This window comes from Rhineura floridana, chromosome 21 (assembly GCF_030035675.1).
Source record: "Rhineura floridana isolate rRhiFlo1 chromosome 21, rRhiFlo1.hap2, whole genome shotgun sequence".
Lineage (NCBI taxonomy): Eukaryota > Metazoa > Chordata > Lepidosauria > Squamata > Rhineuridae > Rhineura > Rhineura floridana.
Genome location: NC_084500.1, coordinates 938803 through 964218, shown reverse-complemented (window position 1 = coordinate 964218; position 25416 = coordinate 938803). Strand labels below are relative to the sequence as shown.

General features: G+C 47.0%; 1 protein-coding gene across 3 annotated transcripts; it reads right to left on the bottom strand.

Annotated features, from left to right (window-relative positions):
* Nucleotides 1-3272: 3272 nt before the first annotated feature.
* On the bottom strand, nucleotides 3273-25412 carry LOC133374202 (septin-4-like). 3 transcript variants are annotated; one of them, XR_009759834.1, is made up of 11 exons: nucleotides 25130-25412; nucleotides 23986-24079; nucleotides 19632-19718; nucleotides 18160-18283; nucleotides 16876-17010; nucleotides 15890-16007; nucleotides 14891-14992; nucleotides 12758-12854; nucleotides 12189-12351; nucleotides 10390-12064; nucleotides 9449-9518 (listed from the first exon to the last, which is right to left on the bottom strand). XR_009759834.1 is itself a non-coding variant. In XM_061604792.1 (10 exons), the coding sequence occupies exons 1-10, from the start codon at nucleotides 25316-25318 to the stop codon at nucleotides 7827-7829; spliced, it is 1182 nt and encodes a 393-aa protein (XP_061460776.1). In that variant the 5' UTR covers nucleotides 25319-25412; the 3' UTR covers nucleotides 3273-7826. The 3 variants fall into 3 exon arrangements, 2 of the variants coding, with proteins under 2 accessions (XP_061460776.1, XP_061460777.1); XM_061604792.1 differs by lacking the exons at nucleotides 10390-12064; nucleotides 19632-19718 and adding an exon at nucleotides 3273-7886 and having other exon boundaries at nucleotides 9419-9518; XM_061604793.1 differs by lacking the exon at nucleotides 9449-9518 and having other exon boundaries at nucleotides 9531-12064.
* Between the last annotated feature and the right edge of the window lie 4 nt (nucleotides 25413-25416).

The window sequence follows — 25416 nt, the reverse complement described above, 5'->3', positions numbered from 1 at the left end:
GCGGGAGGGTGGTCCAGCCGCTGAACACAAGGGTTGGCAGTGCACATGCATTGTGTATAGAGGGTGTGAGGACCAAGTCTGTGTCACTGCCTTTCTCAGTGGACTTGTGGTTCCCATGTGAGTGAGGCCGTGAATCCGCTGCAGGTTTTAGTCCGAGCATCCAAGGAGCTGTCCGTGGTGCTGTGAAACCTATTCCCAAGATAGGTTCAGCACCTTGGACAGTTCCTTGAAAGTTTGGGCTAAAACCCGGAGTGGATTCCACTGCCCTGTGGCTGAGGCAAGCAGGTTCCTTCTTCTTACGCTGGGGAGCGAGGTGCATCTCAAAGCCAGGAATGGCCCTACCTGGGGGCAGGCTGGTTTCTTGGCCCCACTAATGGGAGAGGAATAGATCTGACTTAGGGCTGTGTGGCATCCTCTGATGTGGGGCTCTCCACTGTGCAACGCCTTACAATGAGTGGGGAAGCCTTGTGTTTCAATGGGGCCCATGCAGAGAGTGTTCCAGAGAAGGGTTCCCTGTGTTAAATGGTCCCCGCTGGGTCCCAAGTCCAGTTAAGTGTCCCACTCGGTCTCAGAGGTGCCCTGCCTTCTGAGCCCACTCCACACCATCCCATTGTCTGTGAAGGTTCCCGGACCTGTCTCCTCCAGGCTGGCGAGGCTGGCAGGGGCCCTCTGCTCTGCCTTGTGCACACATCCCCCCCTCCGTGCCAGTCCATCCTTCTAGGTGCTTTGAAAACTCATTGGGTGCTGAGCATTTGATCCAGCATTTCAAGGAGCTTTCCCATGCTGGGGGGGGGGTTGGGGGATCTTCCGCAAGGCCTGCCAGATCAGGGAGGGGGCTGTGTGGAGCTTCTCCCCTCCCCCTCCCCCTCCCCCATGCATCCAGGTTAATTTTTCTGTAACATAGTTGAAGAGAAGAGTTTGTATTATTTTTTCATACTGCCGGCCTTGGCGTTTTGGAGTTTACCGTGTTATCACTCTGCCTCAGTTCTGCTTACGGGAAGTATTATGTTGGGAACAGTGGCCGCTGGCGGCTCCATGTCAGTGGGGCCATGAATCCACTCCGAGTTTTAGGCCCTGTCCCAGGACTAAAACCCAGAGCGGATTCCACTGCCTCACTGGCATCAGAGCCACCAGTCTCCACTGGCTGGGGAGGGGGGAGGGAAGGGGAGAGAGCGAGAGCGCAAGAGTGGTGTTTTTTTTTTTAAGGAATGACTGTGAAGCACCTTGGCCTTGAAGTGAAACATGGTGCCGTCTTCGGAGGAGAGGAGAATTTGCAAAACAGGGATGTGAAATGAAAACACATGGAATTAATAAATAAAAAACAGTGTCCACTCTATGCTTTGCGTGATCTCCTTGGGGAGTCAGTCCATCGCTCCATGTAGCTCAGTACTGTCTACACTGACTGGCAGTGCCTCTTCAGGATTTCAGATCGGGGGCATTCCCAGCCTGACCCGGATGCTGCCAGAGACTGACCCTGGGAGCTTCTGCATGCAGGGCAGAAGTTCATCCGCCCTGAGCTATGACCCTTTCCCCCTCTGGAGAATGTGATGGACGTATGTGCGTGCGTGCATGCGTGTTTAATGCCTTGACGCTATCCCAAATGGGAGTTGTTTGGAGCAGCACTTGAGGTTTTCTCAATGCGCTGGAGCCCTCCACCAGCCTCTTGGAGACCAGCTGGCCTCTGAAGCAGAACTTTTGTTAGCCGTGTCCTGCTGCCCCCTTGTGGTGGAGCCTCTTGAACCTGTAGCATCTTGGGAGGGGGCAAAGGGACCAAGAGCTTCAGAGGCTGCTCTGTTAACAAGCCCCTCTTCCTCTCCTGACCTAACCTATACAAATACTAGTCTCCCTGACAGGATTGTTAAGTTTATATCACCGTAATTCCCGAGAAGCATCTTGAACGCTTCAAAAGCTGTATCACCACCAGTGTGGGGTGTGTTCATAAGGGCAACGTTTGAAGGTTGGCTGTGTTGGTGGTCATATTGTTTCAGAAAGTGAGGATTTCATAGATTCGGCTTCAAGCTCAAGCCAGATTGCATTTCTCTTCCATCCATATGGAGAGGCCATGCCTGTCCCCCAAGGCTACTCAGGATGGTTTAGAGCCAAGCCGAGTTAATGACTCACATCTTCCCAGTCTAGGGCAGCCCCTGTCTGGCTCCTGTATCCCTGCAAATAAAATCTGGCTATGGCTCATAAGTCTGACCAAATATGCTGCTGTTACCCTGTTGTGGATGCAAGGAGGGGGGGGAAATACCATTTCCATTCGTAGAATGTTGTCACCCAGGCCATGTGTCACCTAAGCCTTTTTCGTTAATGCTCCCTCTTCAATCTGCGCCCCTCCCCAATAGCCTATTTGTTCATAGACATAATTACACCCAGGATCTGGGGGGGGAGAAGAGGGGAGGGAGGCAGAGAGAGAGAGAGAGTGCAGATATGGGGTGGCACAGAGAGCTATGCAATGCTGAAAACTCAATTTTTGGCTAGTGGCTCCTCCCACCACCAGATCAGGCTCCACCCTCCATAGGCCTCAGGGTTGACTTTTCTGGTGAGCTCCCGACAGATAAGTCTCTCTGCCTCTGCACTAGGGAATCCTGGCAGCCATTGGCAGTAAATGTCACCACACCCCAAATCTCCCCCCCAACCCCACCCTTCCATAAGGTTCCCCAACTTCAGACAGAGAGGTAAGATTTGGGGCAGGGCATTTTGGTTCAACTCTAGAAAGGCTCTGCCCACAAAATGTCTCCCTCCATTACAATGGAGCGACACAATCCGAAGGCCCTTGCCGGACGGCCGCCATCGTCACAACAGAAAGGAACATCTCGCGCCATGTGCAGAGTCGCCGCCTCAGATCAAAGCTCTGTGCAAATCAGGAGGCCTCAAACAAGCTCATGGAAATTAGTTACATTTATAAGCAGGATTAAAAATATTTCGACTGGAGCTGTCTCAATGTAGAAACCTATATATATATTTTAAAATAAATACTTTCCTTCTCTTGGAACAACTGTGCAAAGATATAGGCTCTCTTTTTTTAAAAAGAAAATAGCAAGCTTTGAACAAAAGTGGGGGGGGAAGCAGAAACATTCTTTGCCTGCACAGCTTTACTCTCTCCTTTCCACCCCCACCCCACACACCGACACCCACCCTCTTTGCTTCTTCTAAAAAGAGCCGGGAGGCTGAAACAGTGTGAGGAGGGTTGGCTGGTGGCTCCAGGTCAGTGAGGAAGTGGAATCCGCTCTGGGTTTTAGGTCAACCGTTCAAGGAGCACCTTGAACAGCTCCTTGAACATTCAAACTAAAACCTGGAGCAGATTCCACTGCCCCACTGACATGGAGCCACCAGTCACAGCCAAGTGGCGGCTAAGGAATCCTTTGCCAACCTGGTGCCCTCCAGATTATCGGGGGGACTCCACTCCCAGCATGGCCCAATGGTCAGTGATGATGGAGTCCAGCAACATCTGTGGGGCACCAGGTTGAGGAAGATCATAGGGATGAAAGTATCTGTTAATTTGGGTTCTCTCAGGCTCTCATTTTTCCAACCTTAAATTCAGCTCCCCCCACTTCTGCAGCAATTTGCAATTCTTTTTTAAAGTCCACATGAAAATTCCCCAGCATTTCAGTGCAAATTTTTCCTACTAAGCACATTCTTATAGGCAGGTCTGACTTAACGTACACATTTCGGCAAGCCATTTCTCATAATATAGTGCATTTTGCATGTTATTTTCAATAATATATTCATTGTTTACACATACTTCCCCCAATCTATGCATTTCTGTAAACATTGTTTGGTTAGCCAACTGCATCACAAAATTCAGATAAGTGCAGATTTCAAAAGATGGCTTTTTTTGGTTCTTGTACTGTTTTGGAAAGTGCAAATTTGATAGATTAGCCTTTAAATGTGAACTGAATCAAGTATGTCCTCCATCCCTAGGAAGGAGACACACCTTTTTGTGGTCTCAGGAAGGCCCAGCGGCCTTGCATCTCAAAATACCCACCGTCTCTTCCATCTTGCGTCACTTTTGCTGAGGGCCCCTCAGAAACCTGGGTCCCAGAGCTCTTCTGCGGATGGATCTCTCCATCCAGGGGCACAGGACCAGAGCTGTGCTGAAACTCCCTACCCCCACCCCAATTTACTTCACTTAGCATGCTGGTTGCTTTGCAAGGCTCTGCCCTCCCCAAAATCATCTCCCAAAGCAGCGATGGATAATCATCCCCAACTCAAAACCTAACAGGCAGCTTTGTGCATGGACCACCTCAGCCAAAAATGTTTAAAATTAGACATGGGGAAAAAAATCAACCAGAGAAGACCTCCTGGCCTGGTCGGTGCTTCGATGGGAGGCCTCTGAGAATCCCAGACAAGGCGCATGGACTGAGCTTGTCACAAATGAGCGGGATACATGCAAAAAGTAATGACAAGACGGATGGGGTTGGGGAAAGCCCTACCTGTGTCCAGAGGTGACCAGGTGTAAGCCCAAGTCAGCCCCAGATCACATTGTGTCACCCCGATGACTCTCTCTCTCTCTCTCTCCCCCTCTCTCTCTCTCTGTGTGAGTGAGTGAGAGAGAAAGAGAGAGAGAGCACACCATGCTGGGTAGGGACACATTACAAGGCTGTTGTTTCTCGCTGTGTTTCAATGCAATTTTTGCAAATCCTGTTGTTTCCCGTTGTCTGCAACCAGTTTCCCCATTCTTCCACCCATCCTATTGGTGGACCATTTATTCCTCCAACTCCACCCCCCCAAAAAAACATCACCCCCAGGAAACATTTCCCCTGTATACACCTGGGATTCGCCACTCAAAACAGTTTTAAAGTTGGAGTGAAGTTGCTTTTGGCGATACCACATTCAAACGCAGCATTTCAGAAGAGACCAGTGGATCATGGGTTCCTTCCTGTGTACCCGGATTCAAAGAACAGGGGTGGCTGCGTTTTAAGCCAGTAATATGTCAAAACACTGCAGACCTTTGATGCAGCCTTACCCAGAAGCATTGGTGGAACTCTGGCAGAGGGCCACGTCCCCATGAGATAGCTCTGCCACCAGCCTCAAAGCAAACATGTTTGGAAAAGAGCTTTCACAATCCCCCCAGCCTCTCCAACCACAATAAATAATAATAATAGACTAAAAATGAGTGACTTAGGGGGAAAGCAGGCATTTTGCCACAGCATTGGTGCAGAAAAGCATTTGCAAATGTAACTGCTTATTCCCTGAGGATAAAATAATAATCCATAGTAAGCCATAATTAACAACAATCAATACATCAAATGATAAAGAAACAACAACAGGAAGGCAATAATAAACCTAGGGAGTGCTTTAAAGCCAAGCTTATGCTAGGATTGCCAACTTTATAACCAGCCCGATCCTGTGCAATAGGTTGATCTTCAGGCACGGGATGGCGAGAATTCCTTCCCCATGCCATGAAAAACATCAGCTGCCAGTCTGTGCACATCAAGGTGCTGTTAAATGCACATCAGCAGACCAGGACGGCTTCTTCCCTGGTCAGTCGGCAACCACATCTATCCTATGCTTTTGGTGGCTTGATGCAAAAGTGGCTTGTGGTTCCAACATGCGGACTCTCCTCCTATCTGCACAATGTGGCTATCCCAACGGTTGCTCTGGAGATGGTCAAAAGCTGCCCTGCTGGTTCTCTAGGTGCTCCAGAGGGATGAGCCAACACCTGGCTCTCCAACAGAGGCTTTGGAGTTCCTGGCTGGATCTGGATGACTCGAGATGTTGCAACGACGACTAGCACAGGCAGCTTAAGACTAAAAGAATCTCGACAGGCCACCATAGCAACTAGCAGGTATTTCTCAACAGTGATGAGCTGTTGCTATGAAGTAGGAATGGAGCCTCTATGGCCAGAGGCAGGCTACCACTGATGACCAGATGCTGGTAATATGAGGGGGGTCTTTACAATCATGTTCTGCTTTGGGGTTTCCTCTGAGGCCTCTGACGCAGCATGTTGATATTACTTATTCCGTCATCAGCATGAAGTGAGGTTCGCCCATCTTATTGGACAGCAACTCTTCCCCATGGGGGCCGCTCCTTGAGAGAAGGGAGCCCCCTTCCACTTTGAGTGGGCCAGGCCACGTTTGCTTGGCTCCTGAGGCTGTGATGCTCCTTTCTGACAATGCCAGGGAGAAGGAGGTGCAGAGGAGCAGGTGGCACCAGCAGCACTGCTCTGCCCCCTAAGTACATCACTTAGTCACCCATCCCTTCTGCATGTGAGCAGTCTGCTATCTGGAGACATACAAGCAGCTTTATCCTCTGACTTGGTCTTTCTTAAGCTTAGCATGCACGGATGGAGATGGAGGTTTTCAGGAGGCTCAAAAGCACAACCCGAGGGAGGCCTGCAAAGCATGCAGCGTCAGAAGCAGCTTCAAAAAGAATGTTGCTGAAGTTTCCAGATCTCTTGAAAGATTTCTGACACAATTAGGCTACATAGTAGAGGTTCACCTGCTGATTGGCCAGAGCTCAGGAGCATTTGCGCAAGCAAGGAAACGGGCACGCACCTAGCGTGTGGAAAAAGCACTTATGGCAGGTGGGCAGAGATGGAGAACTTCCTCAAGCAAATTGTCTTCAGACAAATTGGCTTGCAAGAATTAAATCTTTTTAATTCTGGGTTTGGTTTGGTTTTCAGTGATTTTTCTTTTTCTTTTTACAAAAACAGGACAGAAAATAAGTGTATTCGGTATCCCTCGGGAAAAGCTATTGGTAAGGTCTTTGGTACAAAATGTGCACAAGTCCCATTCAATTCAGTGGAGACATTCACTCACACCCATAGCCTTAATATATTTTAAAAAAAGCTCCTGCAAGGTCAAATGTTTCTAAAACATGATCTTTCACATTTGCTATTTGATCATTTTTGAATTTGTCATTTCATCTCTAATACACACATCCCTCCCCTTTAATATCAGGCAGGCGCCATCTCTGTTATCTTTCCGGCGCCTTTTGAAGACTTTCCTCTTTCAACAAGCCTTTTAAGTTGAGACCTATCCCAGTCTGTGTCTGTGTTGGAATTGCTTTTTAATATTTTTTTAAAAAAACAATATGTTTTTAACCCTTTTTTATAGATGTTTTTAAAGCTTTTTTTTTTTTTAAATGTTTTTAACGTTTTGTTTTAATGTATTTTAAGGTCTGTTTTTATGATGTTTTAAAGAGTTTCTAGCGCTTTTGTTTGCCGCCCTGGGCTCCTGCTGAGAGGAAGGGTGGGATATAAATCAAATAATAAATATCAATAAAATAAAATAAGGTTTCGGCAATAAAGCTGACAGGCCTTGGACAGCACATAGGGTGTGTTTGATTGTATATGATTGTATATAGTCTTCCCACACTAAATGCAAAAAATATGTACCTAGTCAGAGTGGAAGGTGGACGAAGTTAAACTTGCCATGGTTGGATCAGCTGGGCAAATGAGCGGAGGCCACGCTCTGCCGTCAGCTGGGAACAGAAAAGCTACTTCTGCCAAATCCTGCCCCTCTGCAGCCAGAAAGAGGTCTGACCTGCACATGACAGAAACTCCTCACAGCAATGGCCATCAGGTGACTCAGGGCAGGGAAGAGCGAGAGGCACAAATCTCACATGCTGGAGAGCTGCAGGCAGAACCTCTGGCACCTTCATGAGTTCCTCATTCCTTAGGAAACCAGCAGGTAAGTATGGTGAGGCTTAGTTGTAAGGCGATCGTTGCAGTGAAGGATCATTAGCTTAAGGTGGAAGGTGCGTTGCGAGGACCAAGCGCTGGAAGGTGGGTGGGTTGGCTGAGATGTAAATGTTTGGTGTCTCTGCGGGGGGCACGGACCAACGGAGGGTGTGCACGGCTTGTGCAGAGAGGAGGGTGGCTAATGGGTGTCTTCCATCTCCTGCTGGAATTTTTGCAGCGCGTCCTGCATCTGGCGTAACTGAAAAGGGAAAGGGAAAAAATTGGACCAGATTGTTCCTGCGTTTGGGGCCTCGAGTGTAAGGCACAAATTGTTGAGACTAGACCCAGGTGTTTTAACAACTGGGGCCCAGGATGCACGAAGACACTCCATTCTAGGGTGGCCACTTCTGCTTCATACACACACCCAAACAAGAGAGCACAGATTTGCATAAAATTGGTACTGTATGATGGTTTGGAGAGCCAGTGTGGTGTAGTGGTTAGGGTGTTGGAGTACGACCTGGGAGACCAGGGTTCGAATCCCCACATAGCCATGAAGCTCACTGGGTGACCTTGGGCCAGTCACTGCCTCTCAGCCTCATGAAAACCCTCTTCATGGGGTCGCCAGAAGTCGGAATCGACTTGAAGGCAATACATTTACATTTTTATATGATGGTTTATAGGTAGACATGCAAATCCATTCCATCACATAGTTCATTTGTAGGCTGCTCTGAACTGAGAAGATCCCAGAGTGGTTAACGCTAGAACTGTTCATACTTTAAACAGAAATATAACCCATCTCACCCATCGTGACCTGGATATCTTGCTTCATCTGCAGTCCAGGTGCTGTGGATGAGCCACCACTCCCATCCCCTGACCCCACAGCTCACCCATCTTACGCCTCTCTAACGTTAAACCAGACTTGGACCACCTGCCTTGGTTACCCTGATATACCCAGTCGATCACTGCGCTCTGCAGGCGAGGGCCTCCTGCAGACACCATCTTATCAGGAAGTCCATTCCGCACAACATAGGAAGCAGACCTTTAGTGTAGTGACACCGACCCTTTGGAATTCCCTCCCCTTAAGATGTTTTAACATGTTTTTAAAGATGTTTTGTTTAAATATGTTTTAAAGTCTGTTTTTATGATGTTTTAGAGTGTTTTTAGTGTTGTTATTTTTTGCCACCCTGGGCTCTTACTGGGAGGAAGGGTGGGATATGATAAATAAACCACAACAACAATAATAATGCCACCAAGCAGCAGTGGCCGGTCCAATACTTGACCTTTGTTTTCATTGTATTTCTAATGTTTTTATTCAATGGGGTGATTGTTTTTTTAACATGTTGTAAAGCACTTTGCTGTTTTTAACGCAGTGGTATACAATTATTTTTATAAATAAATAAATGAGGGCAAATGGGGAACTGCCCCACCACCCTCAGTCTGTTCACCGGCCTGCCTTCTTACTTGGTGCTCTGCCCCCTCCTCCTTAGTCAGGGTCGCCCCTTGTAGAACTCAGCAGGGAGGAGGAGGAGGTGGCCTAGAACTGGAATGAGCTGGCTGTGCCTCTCATTGGCTCTTGATTCTGCCTGTCATTAGCTCTGGCTCCACCCACTGGAGCTGAGAAAGGCCTCTCTCTCTCTCTCTCTTTCTCTCTCTCTCTCTGCTTGAGATCCTGGAGCCACTGCCACTCAGAGTAGGCTATACTGCGCGAGAGGGATCAACGGTCCACCTGGTGTCTATAATGCAGCTTTGCACATTCAAAACACTTTCTGGCTCCACCTTCCTGTCACTCACCTCATCATCCTTCTCGCGAATCAGCTTGTTCGTCTCCGAGTCTGCCGCTGGGGAAATGGCCGGGATGGGGAAATCTGTCCCACTTTCTCTTGTAAGCTTGCTATTTGTTTGTTTTAAACGAGAGCGAGAGACAGAGAGAGACAGAGAGCTCATCAAGGCATCTTCAAAGGCTAAAGAGACAGAAATGTGCTTCCACCCCCCACCCTATGACAAAGCCATTTGAGTCCTCCTCATTTATTCACTTAACACATTTCTAGTGTTAGAGTATTGGTGGGGGTGGTCTGGATGATGTCTTTGGGTCCCTTTTCCAGCTTCTGATTTTGAATCTGTATAGATGGGAGTTGTAGCAGAGAAACCTGCTCATCGGGTTAAGCCAGTTTCTTTTCTAAGCTAATAGGTTCAGTCAAGTTTGTCAAGTGTCCCCATTAACATGTCTAAGGACTTGGCCAAGAGAAGGTGTGTTGCCATAGCAACGAGGGCAGCCGTCCCCTGACTTGGGCAGGAGGTAGATTTTGAATGAGTATTAGGTGGAACTGAGACCCGAAAAGACACAGACAGGCTTGCTCTGTGTGCCTAACCCCAAGCTATGGCTGGAAGCCTAATGGGGGAAGCAAGATCTGTTGGAGTGTTAGTGCTCGTGAGCCCTTTCACCTCATGCTCAGGTTGTATATATGTGTAAATAAAACCATATATCCTAAAGACATAACAGTCTCCAGTGATGACCTTCATTCCAAGGAAACCAAAACCTGGGTGAGCCCTGGAAGCCTCACACTTCTTGGAGACTGGGGTGCACACAACACTATACTGGCTCTTCTGTTATTTGAGACATCCAACAAGGCTGTTATGAAGACAGCCAATAATTCAAATCAAGAGCAACGCATTGGGGCTAAAGGCTCAGTGGCCTACAGCCTCTCTCAGGAAGAGTGCTGCTTTTAAATAGCTCAACTCCCCCTCCCTCCAAAAAAGCTTACCTAAATAAGCAGGACTTTCTGAGAGCTCCACAGCAAATCAGATTGAGGAACCTTCTCCAGCTCTTGCAAAGAAGGACTTTGACTCCTTTATCAGCCTGATTCAACAAGGTACCTTCTTAAGGTGAATCTGGATACAACAGCCTTCCCCAAACTGTCACCCTCCAGGTCTGGCTGGACTGCAACTCCCAGCAGCCCCAGCCAGCATGGCCAGTGACCAGCGATGCTGGCTGAGAAGCCCAGCAAAGCTTCTGAGCACCTAGGCTAAGTGACACTAAGAAATGAGCTCCCATGAGGCAGAGTGATGGCCCCCAACACGGATGGCTTTAAAGAGGGTTGGGCAGATTCCTGACGGATAAGGCAAGAAATGGCTACTAGTCAGGACGGCTGTATTCTGCCTCCACAGTCAGAGGCTGGCTGCTTCTGAATGCCAGTTGCCGGGAGCCACAAGTGGGAAGAGCTGCTGTTGTGCTCTGGGCCTACTTCGGGGTGTCCCAGAAGAGGCATCTGGTTGGCTGCTGGGAGGACGGGATGTCAAGCTAGATGGGCCCCCGTTGGCTTGATCCAGTGGGGCTCTTCTTATTTCTTATAGACGGCTTTAAAAAGACAAATTCATGGAGGACAAGGCTATCCCTGCCTCCTAGCCACAGTGGCAATGTTCTGCCCCCACTGAAGGAGGCAGCAGCCCTCTGAATAAAACCAGTTGCTGGGAATCCCAAATGGGAAGAGAGCGCTGCTGCCCTCAGGTCCTGCTTGTGGACCTTTGCCCACTGGGGCATCTGGCTGGCCACCATGAGAGGAACAGGATGCTGGACTAGATGGGCCCCCTGTGGTCCAACCCAGCTGCTGCAGGTTCCTTCCAATGAGCTGGAGGCCTAGAGCTGCAACATAATAAATCTAATAAATAAATAAATAAATAAGTCCACTTTGGACATGGCTGTTCCATGGTGGCACCGTCATCACGGCAGAACACCTGCTCTGCACCCGGGTTCAATCCTCAGCATCTCCAGGCAAAGGGTTTTGGGTGAGAATGGCTGGAGAAGGCCTCTCTCTGCCTGAGACAAAGGTGCTTTCAAGGACTGCCATGCAGGACGGCCCTCAGGGTGGCACAGATCCTTAGCCCATCTGCCCTGCCCCCTGTGCAATGTCGACTCACCCAGGAGCTGTTCAGTCAGCAGGGCCCCTTCGGTTCCTTCGCCTGCAGCCATAGCTCAGTGGCAGCACACACGCTTTGCAGGCGGAGGGTCCTCGGTGCAGTCCCTAGAGCCTTTGGTAGCTGAAAGGTAGCTGGACCCCCTCCTTCTCCCTGACATCTCCCTATCCTTGATCCCTTTTAGGCCCATCCTTGTGAATGATCTTTTGTAAGCCTTTAAGAACAGGGGGGAGGGAGGTTGTTATTTTTTTAAAAAAATGCTCCAAGTTAAGTCATTTCCGATTTCAATGTGAATAATTTATTCCAGTTGCAAAACAGTAGGGCAGCTCCGGTTGTCATAAACTCGAGTCCTGCTTTGGGGGCTTGAAAACAATAGTGGCTTTTTAAAAAAATTAAAAAAGAGAAAAGAGAGTGATCTGGGAATTCAAGGCAGCGCTAACCTTCCTGCAGAATGCTTCTCTGCTTTACCCTCGCCCAAGCTGAGGGGGCTGTTAAGAACACTTTGTCCACCTCTCCGCCTCAACCCTGTTATTGGGGGGAGAGGCAAGAGCACTGTTATTGAGGGCAGGGGGGACCCCGCTCCCTCCCGGATTGTGTGCCCCCTCCCCCCTCCCCAATTGCTCTGGCACACCTCGCTCCCCCAGCTTACTTGCGGTTCCGCTCTTTCACCACCATGCGGGTCATGCTCTGGATGCACTGCGCCCGGTAGTTCTCGTAGTGGGTCTCCCGCGTCACATCCTTGAGGTCCTGCATGTGGGTCCTCACTAGCATGGTGCGCAGCTTGACAAAGTCACAGTGGGTAGGGTTCTCCACTAGGGAGGGAAGGATCCGTCAGTTTGGGTTATCTCTCGTTTTCCCAAATCCTAAACTCAGCACCTTGGACAGCTCCTCGAAACCCAGAGTGGATTCACTGCCCAGCTGACGTCGGAGCCCCCCATCTGCACTGATCATAACATCTAGTTTGGCACTCAGGTCGCGGGGAGGACAGACCGACGCCAAATCTTTCTTGACCACCCCCTTGCAAATTTCAGACATTGGGCTCCTCAATTGGATATTTCAGACTCCTGCCTTCCAGTAGCACTTGTAACTGGACAGTAAATTCAACCCATGATCTGTGCTTTTTGCACAGACCTGCTGGCAACAGCCCCCAAACTCTAGGGAAACGACTCCGCTTGCAGGCACAGAGCCACAAGCTGCGAAGGGCAGTCTCTCAGTCACCTTCTACGATGCCCCAAGGGTACAGCCTCCCTCGGGTCCTCCGGCCTTTCGTCTCCACCACGGTGTTGCTGCCAATCACTGCAAAAGGGATGCTCTCCTACAAGGAAACCAAACCGTAGCAATCAGGGGTCCGAAGGCATTGCCAAACATAAACCTTCCATCTCTTTGCAAATATGAAGAGCACAGAAATAGGAATGAAAATATCAGCTCCTTTCTGGTCTGTTTCTGTTTTGCAAGCTTTCATTTGCACATCCGTTCCATCCAATTTCCACACTAAGCTACCAGGGGCTCAGCGTTAAGAGCCTCTGCTTTGCATGAGGAAGCTCCCAGGTTTAATCCCCGTTGGGATCTCCAGGTAGGGCAGGGACAGACTGCAGTCCAAAACCCAAGAGAGCCACTGCCAACCAGTGTAGGCAGTATTGAGCTAGATGGACCAACAGTCTGACTCAGTAAAAGGCAGCTTTCTATGTCCCTATATCCTCACAAAAATTGATATTCAAGCACGCATTTAAATACATATTTTTGAATGTGTTTTCTTACAAAATGCAGATTGCTAAATCCATTTTCTCTCAAAGTACACACTTCCCAGAATGCATGTGTTCATGTGTGTGTGTCGGGACTCTCGAGAACTGCATCACAAAATCTGGGGAACTGAAAACCAGTTGCCGGAAGCCTCAGGAGGGGAGAGTGTTCTTGCACTCGGGTCCTGCTTGCGGGCTTCCCCCAGGCACCTGGTTGGCCACTGTGAGAACAGGATGCTGGACTAGATGGGCCACTGGCCTGATCCAGCAGGCTCTTCTTATGTTCTTATGTTCTTAAATCCAAGGGAGATCTGCCTTCCAATCTGCACATTCATTTAGGAGATGAAGGCCAGGTCAATTTCTATGAGAATTGCTCAAACATCCCTACGTGGAAAACTACCATATACCAAGTCAGGTGACTGGTAAATGAGGAACCGGATTGGCTAAGGGAGAGCGTGGCAGATGCTTGCCATCTCTCACTTGGGATGGACATATCCATCAAATTTGGATTTTTTTCATTTCTCATAGTTTCTCTCTTCATTCATCCCCATTTCTGCATCAGTGTCTGATTTATTTGTTTTTAAAAAATTCATACACATTTTTGAGTGCATTTCACTTTACATACGCACTTGTGCAAGAATCTTCCCTACTATAATGACTTTTCTCTGTTATTTTTACTAATATAAACAACAACCATCATCATCCTCCCAAAGTCACTGAGGGCAGGAAACAACGAAAGAGCAAAAACAATTTAAAAAATAAAATAAAAGCAAATATCTTCACAGCTAAATAATTTCAAGATATTTAGGAACAATATCTTTCAGCCATGAAATGCCTGGGCAAACAGGATTTAAATCCATGTCAAATGTTAACAATGTGGCAGTGTGGAGTTTTCACTGGAAGTGTACCCTTTTTTTCCGGAATGCATCTTTTGGTTGGAAAAGTGCATTGCAAAATTCAGAGAATGCAAACTTGGATGGATCGGTGCACTTTGGTTTGTGCCTTGGTTTGGGAACAGAATTAGGCAGGTTCATATTAAAAAACAGGTTTTACTCCCATTCTCATTGAGCCGTAATCCCTGAAGTGGCCCAACCTTGGCCTCTTATTGAATTTGTTCTAACAAAATTTGGTGAACAAAAGAGGCTAGCCCATTTAGGGATGGAAGGATCTGTTTATTTCAGTCCGCTCAGTCTCTCATTTTTCCAATCTGAAATTCGGTTCTCCACATTCTGCAGCAGTTTGCAAATTTTAAGAAATCCTAAGGAAAATTCTTTGGCATTTTAGTGCAAATTTCTCCTAACACACCATTCTGCACACAAATTTGACTAAGGTACGCATTTTTGTAGACAATTCCTGAAAATATAATGCATTTTTAAATGTTATTTTCACTGATATATTCATTTTTATGCCCCAAATATATTCATGTTTGTAAACATTGGTTGGTTAGAGAACTGTATGGCAAAATTCAGATAAGTGTGAATTTCGGAGGACGGCTGAGTTTCAGTTCTCATATTTTTTCAAAAAGTGCAGATTTGATAGGTTCAGCTTTGAATGTGAACTGAATCGAATTCCTCCCCCATACTTAAGCCCATCCCGGTGTCCTCCTCCTCACCTTGAGAGCTCGATCCTGCAATTTGAAATCCTCATCTTCGTCCGAATCACATTCAGGGAACTGATAGATGCGGATCCCAAACTGAACGATTTCATCGCGGATCTGGGGAAGAGGAAGGCGCCTGTCAGCTGACAGAGGTTGGTCATATCTGTGGGACCTCCAGATGTCCTTAGACTACAACTCCCATCAACCCTAACCACTGGCCATGCTGGCTGGGGCTGAAGGGATTTACAGTCCAGCAACACCTGGAGGGCCACAGATGAAGCACCTATGACTTACAGTCACAGCTACCACAACCGGAGGACAAAACTAGACAGATGTGTGATGGCCACAGAAAAGGGCAGGCATGTCTGGTTCCCCTCCCCCCCCAAAAATATTACATTTAATCCAGCTTTTCCCAACCTGGCATCCTCCCATCAGTCCCAGCCGGCATGGCCAATGGTCAGCATCACAAAGCTACAATTCCCAGCACCCTTAACAAACTACAGTTTCCAGGTGTTTTAATTGTAAGGTATGTGTGCAAACCTTATAAATAAATGGATAATTCTCCATAATGGAGGGATGTAGGAGGTGAGCCAAGGATTCTCTATTGGGACAAAAGTTTCAACAACTTGTTCATAAATGACCTGGGATTAGGGGTCAGCTGATGAGTTTGATGAAAATATAGACCCAGTGCGCAGCAGCTGTGAAAAAGGTGGATGCCACTTTCGGGAACATCAGGAAACAGATTGAAAATAAAACCGCCGGTATCATAATGCCATTATACAAATCGATGGTGCAACTGCATTTGGAATACTGTGCACAGCTCTGGCCGCCTCCCCTCAAAAAGGATACTGTAGAGCCTTCCGCTTGACCCAGCTCCTGGGCTCTTCTTATGCTCCTCTGCCTGGTGTGGGAGGATCTCAGGTGACAGCAAGTGTTCTGGGACCGAGATGCTTCTCCAGCCAGGAAAGTGGGGAGCGTGCAACCAAGCACATCCTCCTCTCCCCAGCATCTCACCTTGGTTTTCATCTGCTCCACCTCGGAGGGCATGAGGGTGTCAGCTTTGGCCAAAACGGGAACGATGTTGACACTCTGGTGGACAGCCTTCATGAACTCAACATCCAAAGGCCTCAACCTGCCAAAAAGGGACACCACAAAACTCAAGTGTAGACCACAGAGAGAGAGAGAGAGAGCCTTGAGTGTTGTGGAACAGAGCTATCTCCCTCCATGCTGTGTTGATTTTTTATATATGTATTTGTTTACACACACCCTTAGTTTTTGTTTTTTGATTAGGTTTATCAAATCTTCTAAACAGAACACTTTTTTTTTTTAAAAAAGCAGCTTTTCTTTTCTAAACAATGAATCCAAATGATAGGATGAGTGATGCGCCCTGAGACCTTTGCCAATTATTTTGCAACACCACTGTTGCCTTTTGATTCAAACAATCTCATACACTGCATAACTCTGATTCAATAATCTTAAACTACTGGCACTGGGGGAGAGTTGTTGTTTTTCAATCACTAGTAACTAATAATTGTTAATGTCTAGTAATTAGCAATGATGTTTCTCATTGTTCCAAGCTTAAGTTCAGTTCTCCACATTTTCACATCAATTTACAATTATTTTTAAAAAGTCCTCATGCACATGTGTCAGCATTTCAGTGCATATTTCTCCTAACGTACACCTTTTTTGTATGCGATTGCTCCTGATATACACATTTTCCCAAGGAATTTCCACCAACGCAATGCATGTTTCTATGTTATTTTCAGTAACCTCCATTTTTATCCACATTTTACCCTAATATATACATTTGAACATATTATTTTGTTCGAGAACTTGGTCACAATATTCAGAGAAGGGTGGATTTTGAAGGATAGCTATTTTTGGCATATTGTTTTGGAAAGTGCCAATTAGGTAGTTTCACAATAAAAATCCTAACCAATCCAAATTCCCAACTTCAGATGCCTTCAGTCCCCTCCCACCCCCGCCAGTTCACTTCATACCCATGGCCAAAGGGAGAAATGAAGTAGAGGCAGCAATGGACGCGATTGTCCTGGATGTTCTTACGATTGAGGCCGCTTTCATCCCGGAAATATTGCTCAAACTGCTGGTCTATGTAGTCGGCCACAGGCTTCCAACTGGGGAAGAGAATTGGGCACGGTTTAGAAGAGGAGCCATCAACGCGTCAGGATTCCCTGGGGCGCCCGTGAAGGTAAGCATATCCTCAGAAATCCACAATCCACAGCAAAGCATTTGCTCTTCCTGTTTGTGCTGGATCAGGCTCTCCTACACTGAAATCATTATGCCACGCACCCCCCATGGCAGCCGTTTTGTGATGCGCTATGGCAGCCGTTTTGGACTGATGCTCATGCCACATTCTCAAATATCCAAATGATCTCCTGGCCCATAAAGGCTGATGATCCCCAACAGAACTGAAGTTCTTAAAAGAGAAAGGAAGGGGCAGAAATCTGGCTGGCCATGAACATCTTCCTGCTCTGCAGTTGTTAAAACTCATGGCTGGGAACAGGCCTAGGTTTGACAGACTCGCTCTTGAAAGTCCTGGGTTTGAGTCCTACCTCCGTCACAGACTCAACATGAGGCCTTGGCCAAGTCTCGTCATCATCTGTAAACAAGGACTCCCCCCCCGCCCCCAGGATCCATAGATGGGCTCCAGGAGGTCTGTGAAGTGGGTGTTAAAAATATATATCAGTTTTCAATGTAATACACTCAATTGTCTTCATTTATTTATTCATGAGTGTCCATAGCTTTCATCCTTTATAACAAATGCTATTGGAGGTCGCTGCTTCATAGCGTCACTATAAGTCGTAATTGACTTGAAGGCACATAACACACACAGGTTTCATCAGTTTCTCAGAAATGTGGGTGGCCCAAAAAAGGTTAAAAACCATTGTTGTAAAGGTTTTTCACTTTATTTTTCCATTGTATTGATTTGCATTTTCGTAGTTTGCTGCTCTGAGCTTCTTTAGAAGGAAGGGCAGGATGCTAATCATCATCATCATCATCATCCAAGCCCTGGATGAAGAAGCTTCACTGGTGTATCAACGCACCAGGGGGCTGAGTTGGCCTGCTTTCCCCTTCCACTGAGTACAAACAAGAGGATTCATCCGCCCTACAGCCAACTGGCTTGTCTCTCACAGGTTATTTTTATCCCAGCCTCGGCCTCCATCCAAAGGTCAATTCAGCCCAGCAGGCGAAGGCCTAATGGGATTCCCTCCCAGCAGCTTCCCCAGGGGGCTAATTCCAATCCTCTTCTCCGGGAGACCTACCACTCAGTATTGTTGAGGGCATCCCCGAAGCCCGGCGTGTCCACGATGGTTAAGCGGAGTTTGACACCCTTCTCCTCAATGTCCACTATGTGCTTGGTGATCTCCACCGTCTGCACAATCCGTTCTAGCCGTGGGAAAGACAGAAGAGGGGAGGTGTGAGGAGGGGATTTGGGGTGCGGGGGCCCAGAGGAAGGGGGCTCCCAGAGATGTGCCACCCAAAGGATCCCTCACAGCCCAGTTGTGGGTTCAGAACACAGTGAAACAGATCAGACCAAGACGACCCAACCTAGGCCAGTTTTCTGGATCTTACAGAGGCCAGGTGTTTCTGGGCTGCTAACTAGCAAGGCATCAAAACTGGTGGCCATTCCATCCCCACTGCTTTATCTCCAGCATCCAGTATTCAGAGGTAGACTGCCCCTGAACCTGGGAGTCCGATTATAACTGTTAGGGATAACAGCCACTGGGCGGGGTATCCTCCAAGAGAACTGCTTTGCAGGGGTCTACTGAGTGCAGAAGGGCCTATAGCTCAGCAACAGAGCAACTGCTTTGCCTGGCTCCTCCTGGTAGAGCAGGGAACGTCTTCTGCCTGACACCCAGGAGAGTCACTGCCGGTCAATGTAGGCAATACTGAGCTAGATGGATTATGGGTCTGGCTATATATTTGTATCATTATTTATTAATTTTATATCCTGCCCTGCTGCCCAAAGGAGCTTTCCTATGTTCCTATTTTGCTAGCAGCTACCCAGATCTCTCTGCAAGGAGTGAGAGTGATGTACCCTCCCTCACCCTGTCCCACCCTTGAGGATTCAGAAGTACACTGCTTCTTTGCATGGACGTTAATTTTAGCTGTCAGGGGTCCCAGCTTGGATAGAGTCCCTCCACGAATCCCCTCTTTTTAAAGCCACCGAGCCTGTGATTGTCACCATGTCTTGTGGCAGTGAGTTCCATAAGATGTGTGAAGAAAGTGTGTTCCTTTTGCCTACCCCAATCTCTTGGAACTCCCTCTTAAATTCAGTTCTCAACATTTCTGCAGCAATTTTCTAACTTTTTTTTAAAATCATCATGAAAATTCATGAGAATTTTAGTCTGAATTTCTCCTAATAAACACATTTTTGTACACAGTTCTGACTGACGTACACATTTTTGCAAGCCATTTCTCATCATATAATGCATGCTTGCATATTATTTTCACTCATGCATTCATTTTTATGCACACTCCCCTAACATATGCATTTTTGTAAACATTGTTTGGTTGGCAAACTGCATCGCAAATTTCAAATAAGTGTGAATTTCAAAGGATAGCTGTGTTTTGGTTCCCATATCATTCCAGAAAGGGCGAATTTGATCAATTTGGCTTGAAATGCAAACTGAATCGAAATTCTCACCCGTCCCTAATGCGCCCACATGCGCGCCTTTCCTCCTCCTGCTGTGTCAAAAACAGGAGCAAAGTTTGGTTCAGAGGCTCAGCCTACCTTCTGCATTTAAGAGCTTGCGATCCTTGTACAGATCCGTGAGAAAGAGGCTGTTCACCAGGGTGGATTTCCCAAGCCCAGCCTCTCCTGAGAAGAGAGGGCGGGAGCAATTAATAATAAATTAAGATGGATCCTTAAAGCATAGACTTTTTGGGAGAAAAAGAAAGAGCAGAGAATATACACAGACAATATTTTTTATAAAGCGAACCAGTCATTTGCCACTCAGAACTAGTGCTGGGCACAGCAGAGAAGTGCAGGTAAAGCCAGCCACCTAGTTTCTACCTCTCCACCATCTCCAGTTCAGTTCCTGGGCCAGGCCAAAAACCGGTATATCATGTGTGGCGGCAAAATGTCATTATGATTGTTTGAAAGGGGGATGTCTCTGGATTGTATTTTCATGTGATAGACGATTCTAACTGGTTGCTTAAGGTTTTTATGATGTCATCAAGAAGGCCAAAGCCATATTGTTCTAACTTTTCGGGGTTTTCTCATTTACGCTATCACGTGTGACCAAAGTGTCCAATTTTAAAATGTAAAACTATGTTGGAAAGCTCATGAATTCTCTTGCAAATAACTGGTTGTAATTATGACCTTATCTATCACTGTTTCTGTGGTACGAGCCTCATAATCAGGAAAAAGTTAAATTTTTATACAGTTTGACTTCATATGACAATCCAGATATGTACCTGAAGTTTATTAGAATATATATTGTAGGGTACTCTTAAGAACATAAGAACATAAGAAGAGCCTGCTGGATCAGGCCAGTGGCCCATCTAGTCCAGCATCCTGTTCTCACAGTGGCCAACCAGGTGCCTGGGGGAAGCCCGCAAGCAGGACCCGAGTGCAAGAACACTCTCCCCTCCTGAGGCTTCCGGCAACTGGTTTTCAGAAGCATGCTGCCTCTGACTAGGGTGGCACAGCACAGCCATCATAGCTAGTAGACATTGATAGCCCTGTCCTCCATGAATTTGTCTAATCTTCTTTTAAAGCCGTCCAAGCTGGTGGCCATTACTGCATCTTGTGGGAGCAAATTCCATAGTTTAACTATGCGCTGAGTAAAGAAGTACTTCCTTTTGTCTGTCCTGAATCTTCCAACATTCAGCTTCTTTGAATGTCCACGAGTTCTAGTATTATGAGAGAGGGAGAAGAACTTTTCTCTATCCACTTTCTCAATGCCATGCATAATTTTATACACTTCTATCATGTCTCCTCTGACCCGCCTTTTCTCTAAACTAAAAAGCCCCAAATGCTGCAACCTTTCCTCATAAGGGAGTCGCTCCATCCCCTTGATCATTCTGGTTGCCCTCTTCTGAACCTTTTCCAACTCTATAATATCCTTTTTGAGATGAGGCGACCAGAACTGTACACAGTATTCCAAATGCGGCCACACCATAGATTTATACAATGGCATTATGATATCGGCTGTTTTATTTTCAATACTTTTCCTAATTATCGCTAGCATGGAATTTGCCTTTTTCACAGCTGCCGCACACTGGGTCGTCATTTTCATCGTGCTGTCCACTACAACCCCGAGGTCTCTCTCCTGGTCGGTCACCGCCAGTTCAGACCCCATGAGTGTATATGTGAAATTAAGATTTTTTGCTCCAATATGCATAATTTTACACTTGTTTATATTGAATTGCATTTGCCATTTTTCTGCCCATTCACTCAGTTTGGAGAGGTCTTTTTGGAGCTCTTCGCAATCCCTTTTTGTTTTAACAACCCTGAACAATTTAGTGTCGTCAGCAAACTTGGCCACTTCACTGCTCACTCCTAATTCTAGGTCATTAATGAACAAGTTGAAAAGTACAGGTCCCAATACCGATCCTTGAGGGACTCCACTTTCTACAGCCCTCCATTGGGAGAACTGTCCGTTTATTCCTACTCTCTGCTTTCTGCTTCTTAACCAATTCCTTATCCACAAGAGGACCTCTCCTCTTATTCCATGACTGCTAAGCTTCCTCAGAAGCCTTTGGTGAGGTACCTTGTCAAACGCTTTTTGAAAGTCTAAGTACACTATGTCCACTGGATCACCTCTATCTATATGCTTGTTGACACTCGCAAAGAATTCTAATAGGTTACTGAGACAGGACTTTCCCTTGCAGAAGCCATGCTGGCTCTGCTTCAGCAAGGCTTGTTCTTCTATGTGCTTAGTTAATCTAGCTTTAATAATACTTTCTACTAGTTTTCCAGGGACAGAAGTTAAGCTAACTGGCCTGTAATTTCCGGGATCCCCTCTGGATCCCTTTTTGAAGATTGGCGTTACATTTGCCACTTTCCAGTCCTCAGGCACGGAGGAGGACCCAAGGGACAAGTTACATATTTTAGTTAGCAGATCACCAATTTCACCTCTGAGTTCTTTGAGAACTCTCGGGTGGATGCCATCCGGGCCCGGTGATTTGTCAGTTTTTATATTGTCCATTAAGCTTAGAACTTCCTCTCTCGTTACCACTATTTGTCTTAGTTCCTCAGAATCCCTTCCTGCAAATGTTAGTTCAGGTTCAGGGATCTGCCCTATATCTTCCACTGTGAAGACAGATGCAAAGAATTCATTTAGCTTCTCTGCAATCTCCTTATCGTTCTTTAGTACACCTTTGACTCCCTTATCATCCAAGGGTCCAATTGTCTCCCTAGATGGTCTCCTGCTTTGAATGTATTTATAGAATTTTTTGTTGTTGGTTTTTATGTTCTTAGCAATGTGCTCCTCAAATTCTTTTTTAGCATCCCTTTTACCTTTCCAAGAAGTCATTGCATGAATAAATTAAGTTTGATATGCCACATTTGAGGGTATATACCAAGTCTCAGCTCTTGATCCACAGACTGGCTTAGGCTAGGAACATAAAAATGTCATAAAAGCTTTTTCCTGGACTAGGGATGAGATGTTTTGGCCAGTGCCACTTCAAAAGCATTCCATCAACCTAACATGCAGTGTCAATTCGAGTTTGCTCTTTGTACACTCTCTGTTGCTTTTACCAGTTCAATTTTTTTCCTCTCCAAAAATATCAATATTAATATCAATAGTTTGGAAGAAACTATCGATATTTTGAAATGAACTACTAATATTCTGAAAGAAAAGTGGCTTCACAACCTCCTCCTCCACTGTTATAGGCTATTATAAGCTTGCCTTGCTTCCTCCATGCTTGGAGCTTGGATTATTCAAGTGGAGGCACAGCAAGTGAGAGAGAAGAGAGAGCTGTATTGTGTGTAAAATTAATAAAAGAACAATATATTTGAGGGAATATTCGAGAGGGGGGGAAACCCAGTGTCAGGGGAAAGCCACTGAATTTCAGAGCAAACAGAATCACTCTGCGAAGATGGGGAATACTCTGACCATTCAAAGGTCTGGTACTAAACCCAAATTCAGAGGAATTCTCGCCCATCTTTACTGTGGACTTAGAGGAATGAGTCGCTTGAGCCACTAAGCTACAAGGAGGGGCCAAGCAGAGCCAGGCTTTGAATGAGCGTGGAAGGAGAGGGTTACGACAAGACAAAGGGGTGAAGCTGCCACAGAAGGCGACATACTAGACAGTGGCTAGAGGAAACTGCTGCTGAGGTGGGAGATTCTGGCCTGGGGAGGGTCCATAGCTCAAAGGCAGAGCATTCGCTGTGCACAAATGAGGTCCTGCATTCCATCCCCAGGAGACAGGTCTCGTTTAGCGGAGCTGGAAGGTTCTTGGAGAGCTACTGTGAACAAGCAGCTGCTAAAAAAATTGTTTGGACTTAGCATCATAGAATCATAGAGTTGGAAGGGGCCTATAAGGCCATCATGACCAACCCCCTGCTCAATGCAAGGATCCAAGTGAAAGCATAGGCTAGTTAACCAATCAGCCAGATGAAGGGGTAAGTACATAATAACATGAAAGCCCTGTGGCTGGATCCGGCCAAAGGGAACCCATCCTGTTCTCACAGTAGCCCAACTGATGCCTCCTTTGGGAAGCCTGCAAGCAAGACCTGAGCACAACAGCAGCCTTCCCCGCTTGTGATCTCCGGCGACTGGCATTCTGCCTCCAACAGTGGAGGGAGAACAGTCATCCTGGCTAGTGGCCATTCCCAGCTTTTAATTATCCTCCATGAAATTGCCTAATCACCTTATAAAGCCAACCAAATTGGTGACCATCACTACATCAGCTGCACACCGACACACACAAGGCGAAAGTGGTGGTGGTTCTACTTTCCATAAACACACAGTCTAAATATCAGGTGGCTGAGAGCTAGAAACTTGATAGCCTTTTTAAAATTAGATTCCTTTCCCATGCAGAGTACCAGTTTTAACTTGAAATAATCCCGTGCAATCAAAAGAGAGGGAAGGGGGAATCGGTTGCACACAGCTTCTGCCCCAAAACTGCCCCGATACCTGCAACCATGAGGGTGAAATCAAATCCTTTCTTCACAGACTTCCGATGTACTTGATTGGGAAGAGTTGCAAAGCCTACATACTCTTTATCATCCTGAAGGAAGGAAGAGAGGGGGAAAGTATGGCTAGAAGAATTTCAGAAATGCAACCAGCCAAAGCCATCTAGGCCAACCTTGTGCAGAGGCCTTTTTTCTTAAAGAACATAAGAAGAGCCTGGCTGGTGGATCAGGCCAGTGGCGGCCACCTAGGCCAGCTCTCTGTTCTCACAGTGGCCAACCAGATGCCTCCTCTGGGAAGCCCGCAAGGAAGGACCTGAGCACAAGAGCACGCTACCCTCTGGCATTTTCCAGCAACTGGTTTCCAGAAGCATGCGGCTTCTGACTATGGTGGCAGAGCATAGCCATCGTGGCTAGTAGCCACTGACAGCCTTATCCTCCATGAGTTTGTCTGATCCTCTTTTAAAGCCATCCATTATGTTCTTATGTTTTCAAATTTCATTTTAAAAAAAACTACCTTCCACCAAAAGCTTCCACTAAGTTGGTCTGCAAACGTATGAAGGAAGTGGATTTGCAGGACATAGAAGCGCCACTGAAAACCATCAGGTAAAACACAACAAAATGCAACAAGGCAAAAGAAAAACCCCAAAAGCTAAAGAGAGGATAAAAGACAAAATTTATAAAAATAGCTCAAGCCAGGGACCAAATCTGCCCTTGCCCCCCCCCCCCCGGTCAAGAAGTCTAGGGCTGTTTACATACTATTACTTATTATCATTGTTAGTCAGTTACCCAAAAGTCTCCAAGCAACTTACAGAGTTGTTGAAAGTAAACCATTCCAAAAAAACAAAATAATAAAACCACCACCATCACCACCCCATAACAGCCACAGGAAGCTTTGGCAGCATGCTAGTAACAAACAACCTCATCGCAGTCTATCAAATGCCCGGGAGGAAAGACAAGTCTTCCCCTGGTGCTGGAAAGATGTCAAGGAAGGTGCCACAAGTGAGAAGGCCCCGTCCCTCCTCACCACCCTCTGAGCCTCCCTCAGAGGGGGACCTGGAGAAGGGCCTCAGAGGAAGATCTAAGCACATGAGGAGCTCAAGAGAGCAAGGGAAGAACAGGGAGCTGGCGGGGAGGGGATGCCATACCTCATCGGGCTCATAGGGGTCAAGCCTGCCCCAGGGGCTTCTGGGCCGAGATGGGCTTGTGGGCGCTGGAGCTACCATGTGCTGCTGAGGCTGTTTCAGGTCAAGAGGCCGGGGGCGGTAGAAGAGTTTCGGCTCCTTCTCCTCCAAGGACTCGTCGGGGATGGTCCTGGCCGTCGCGGTGGGCAGCATCTCAGGATCCACCCGGCTGGGCCCTTGGTTCTTCCAGATCCCGCCTGGCTCCACGCGATGAAAGGCCTCCTCAGCTGGGTAATCGCTGAGGAAATGGG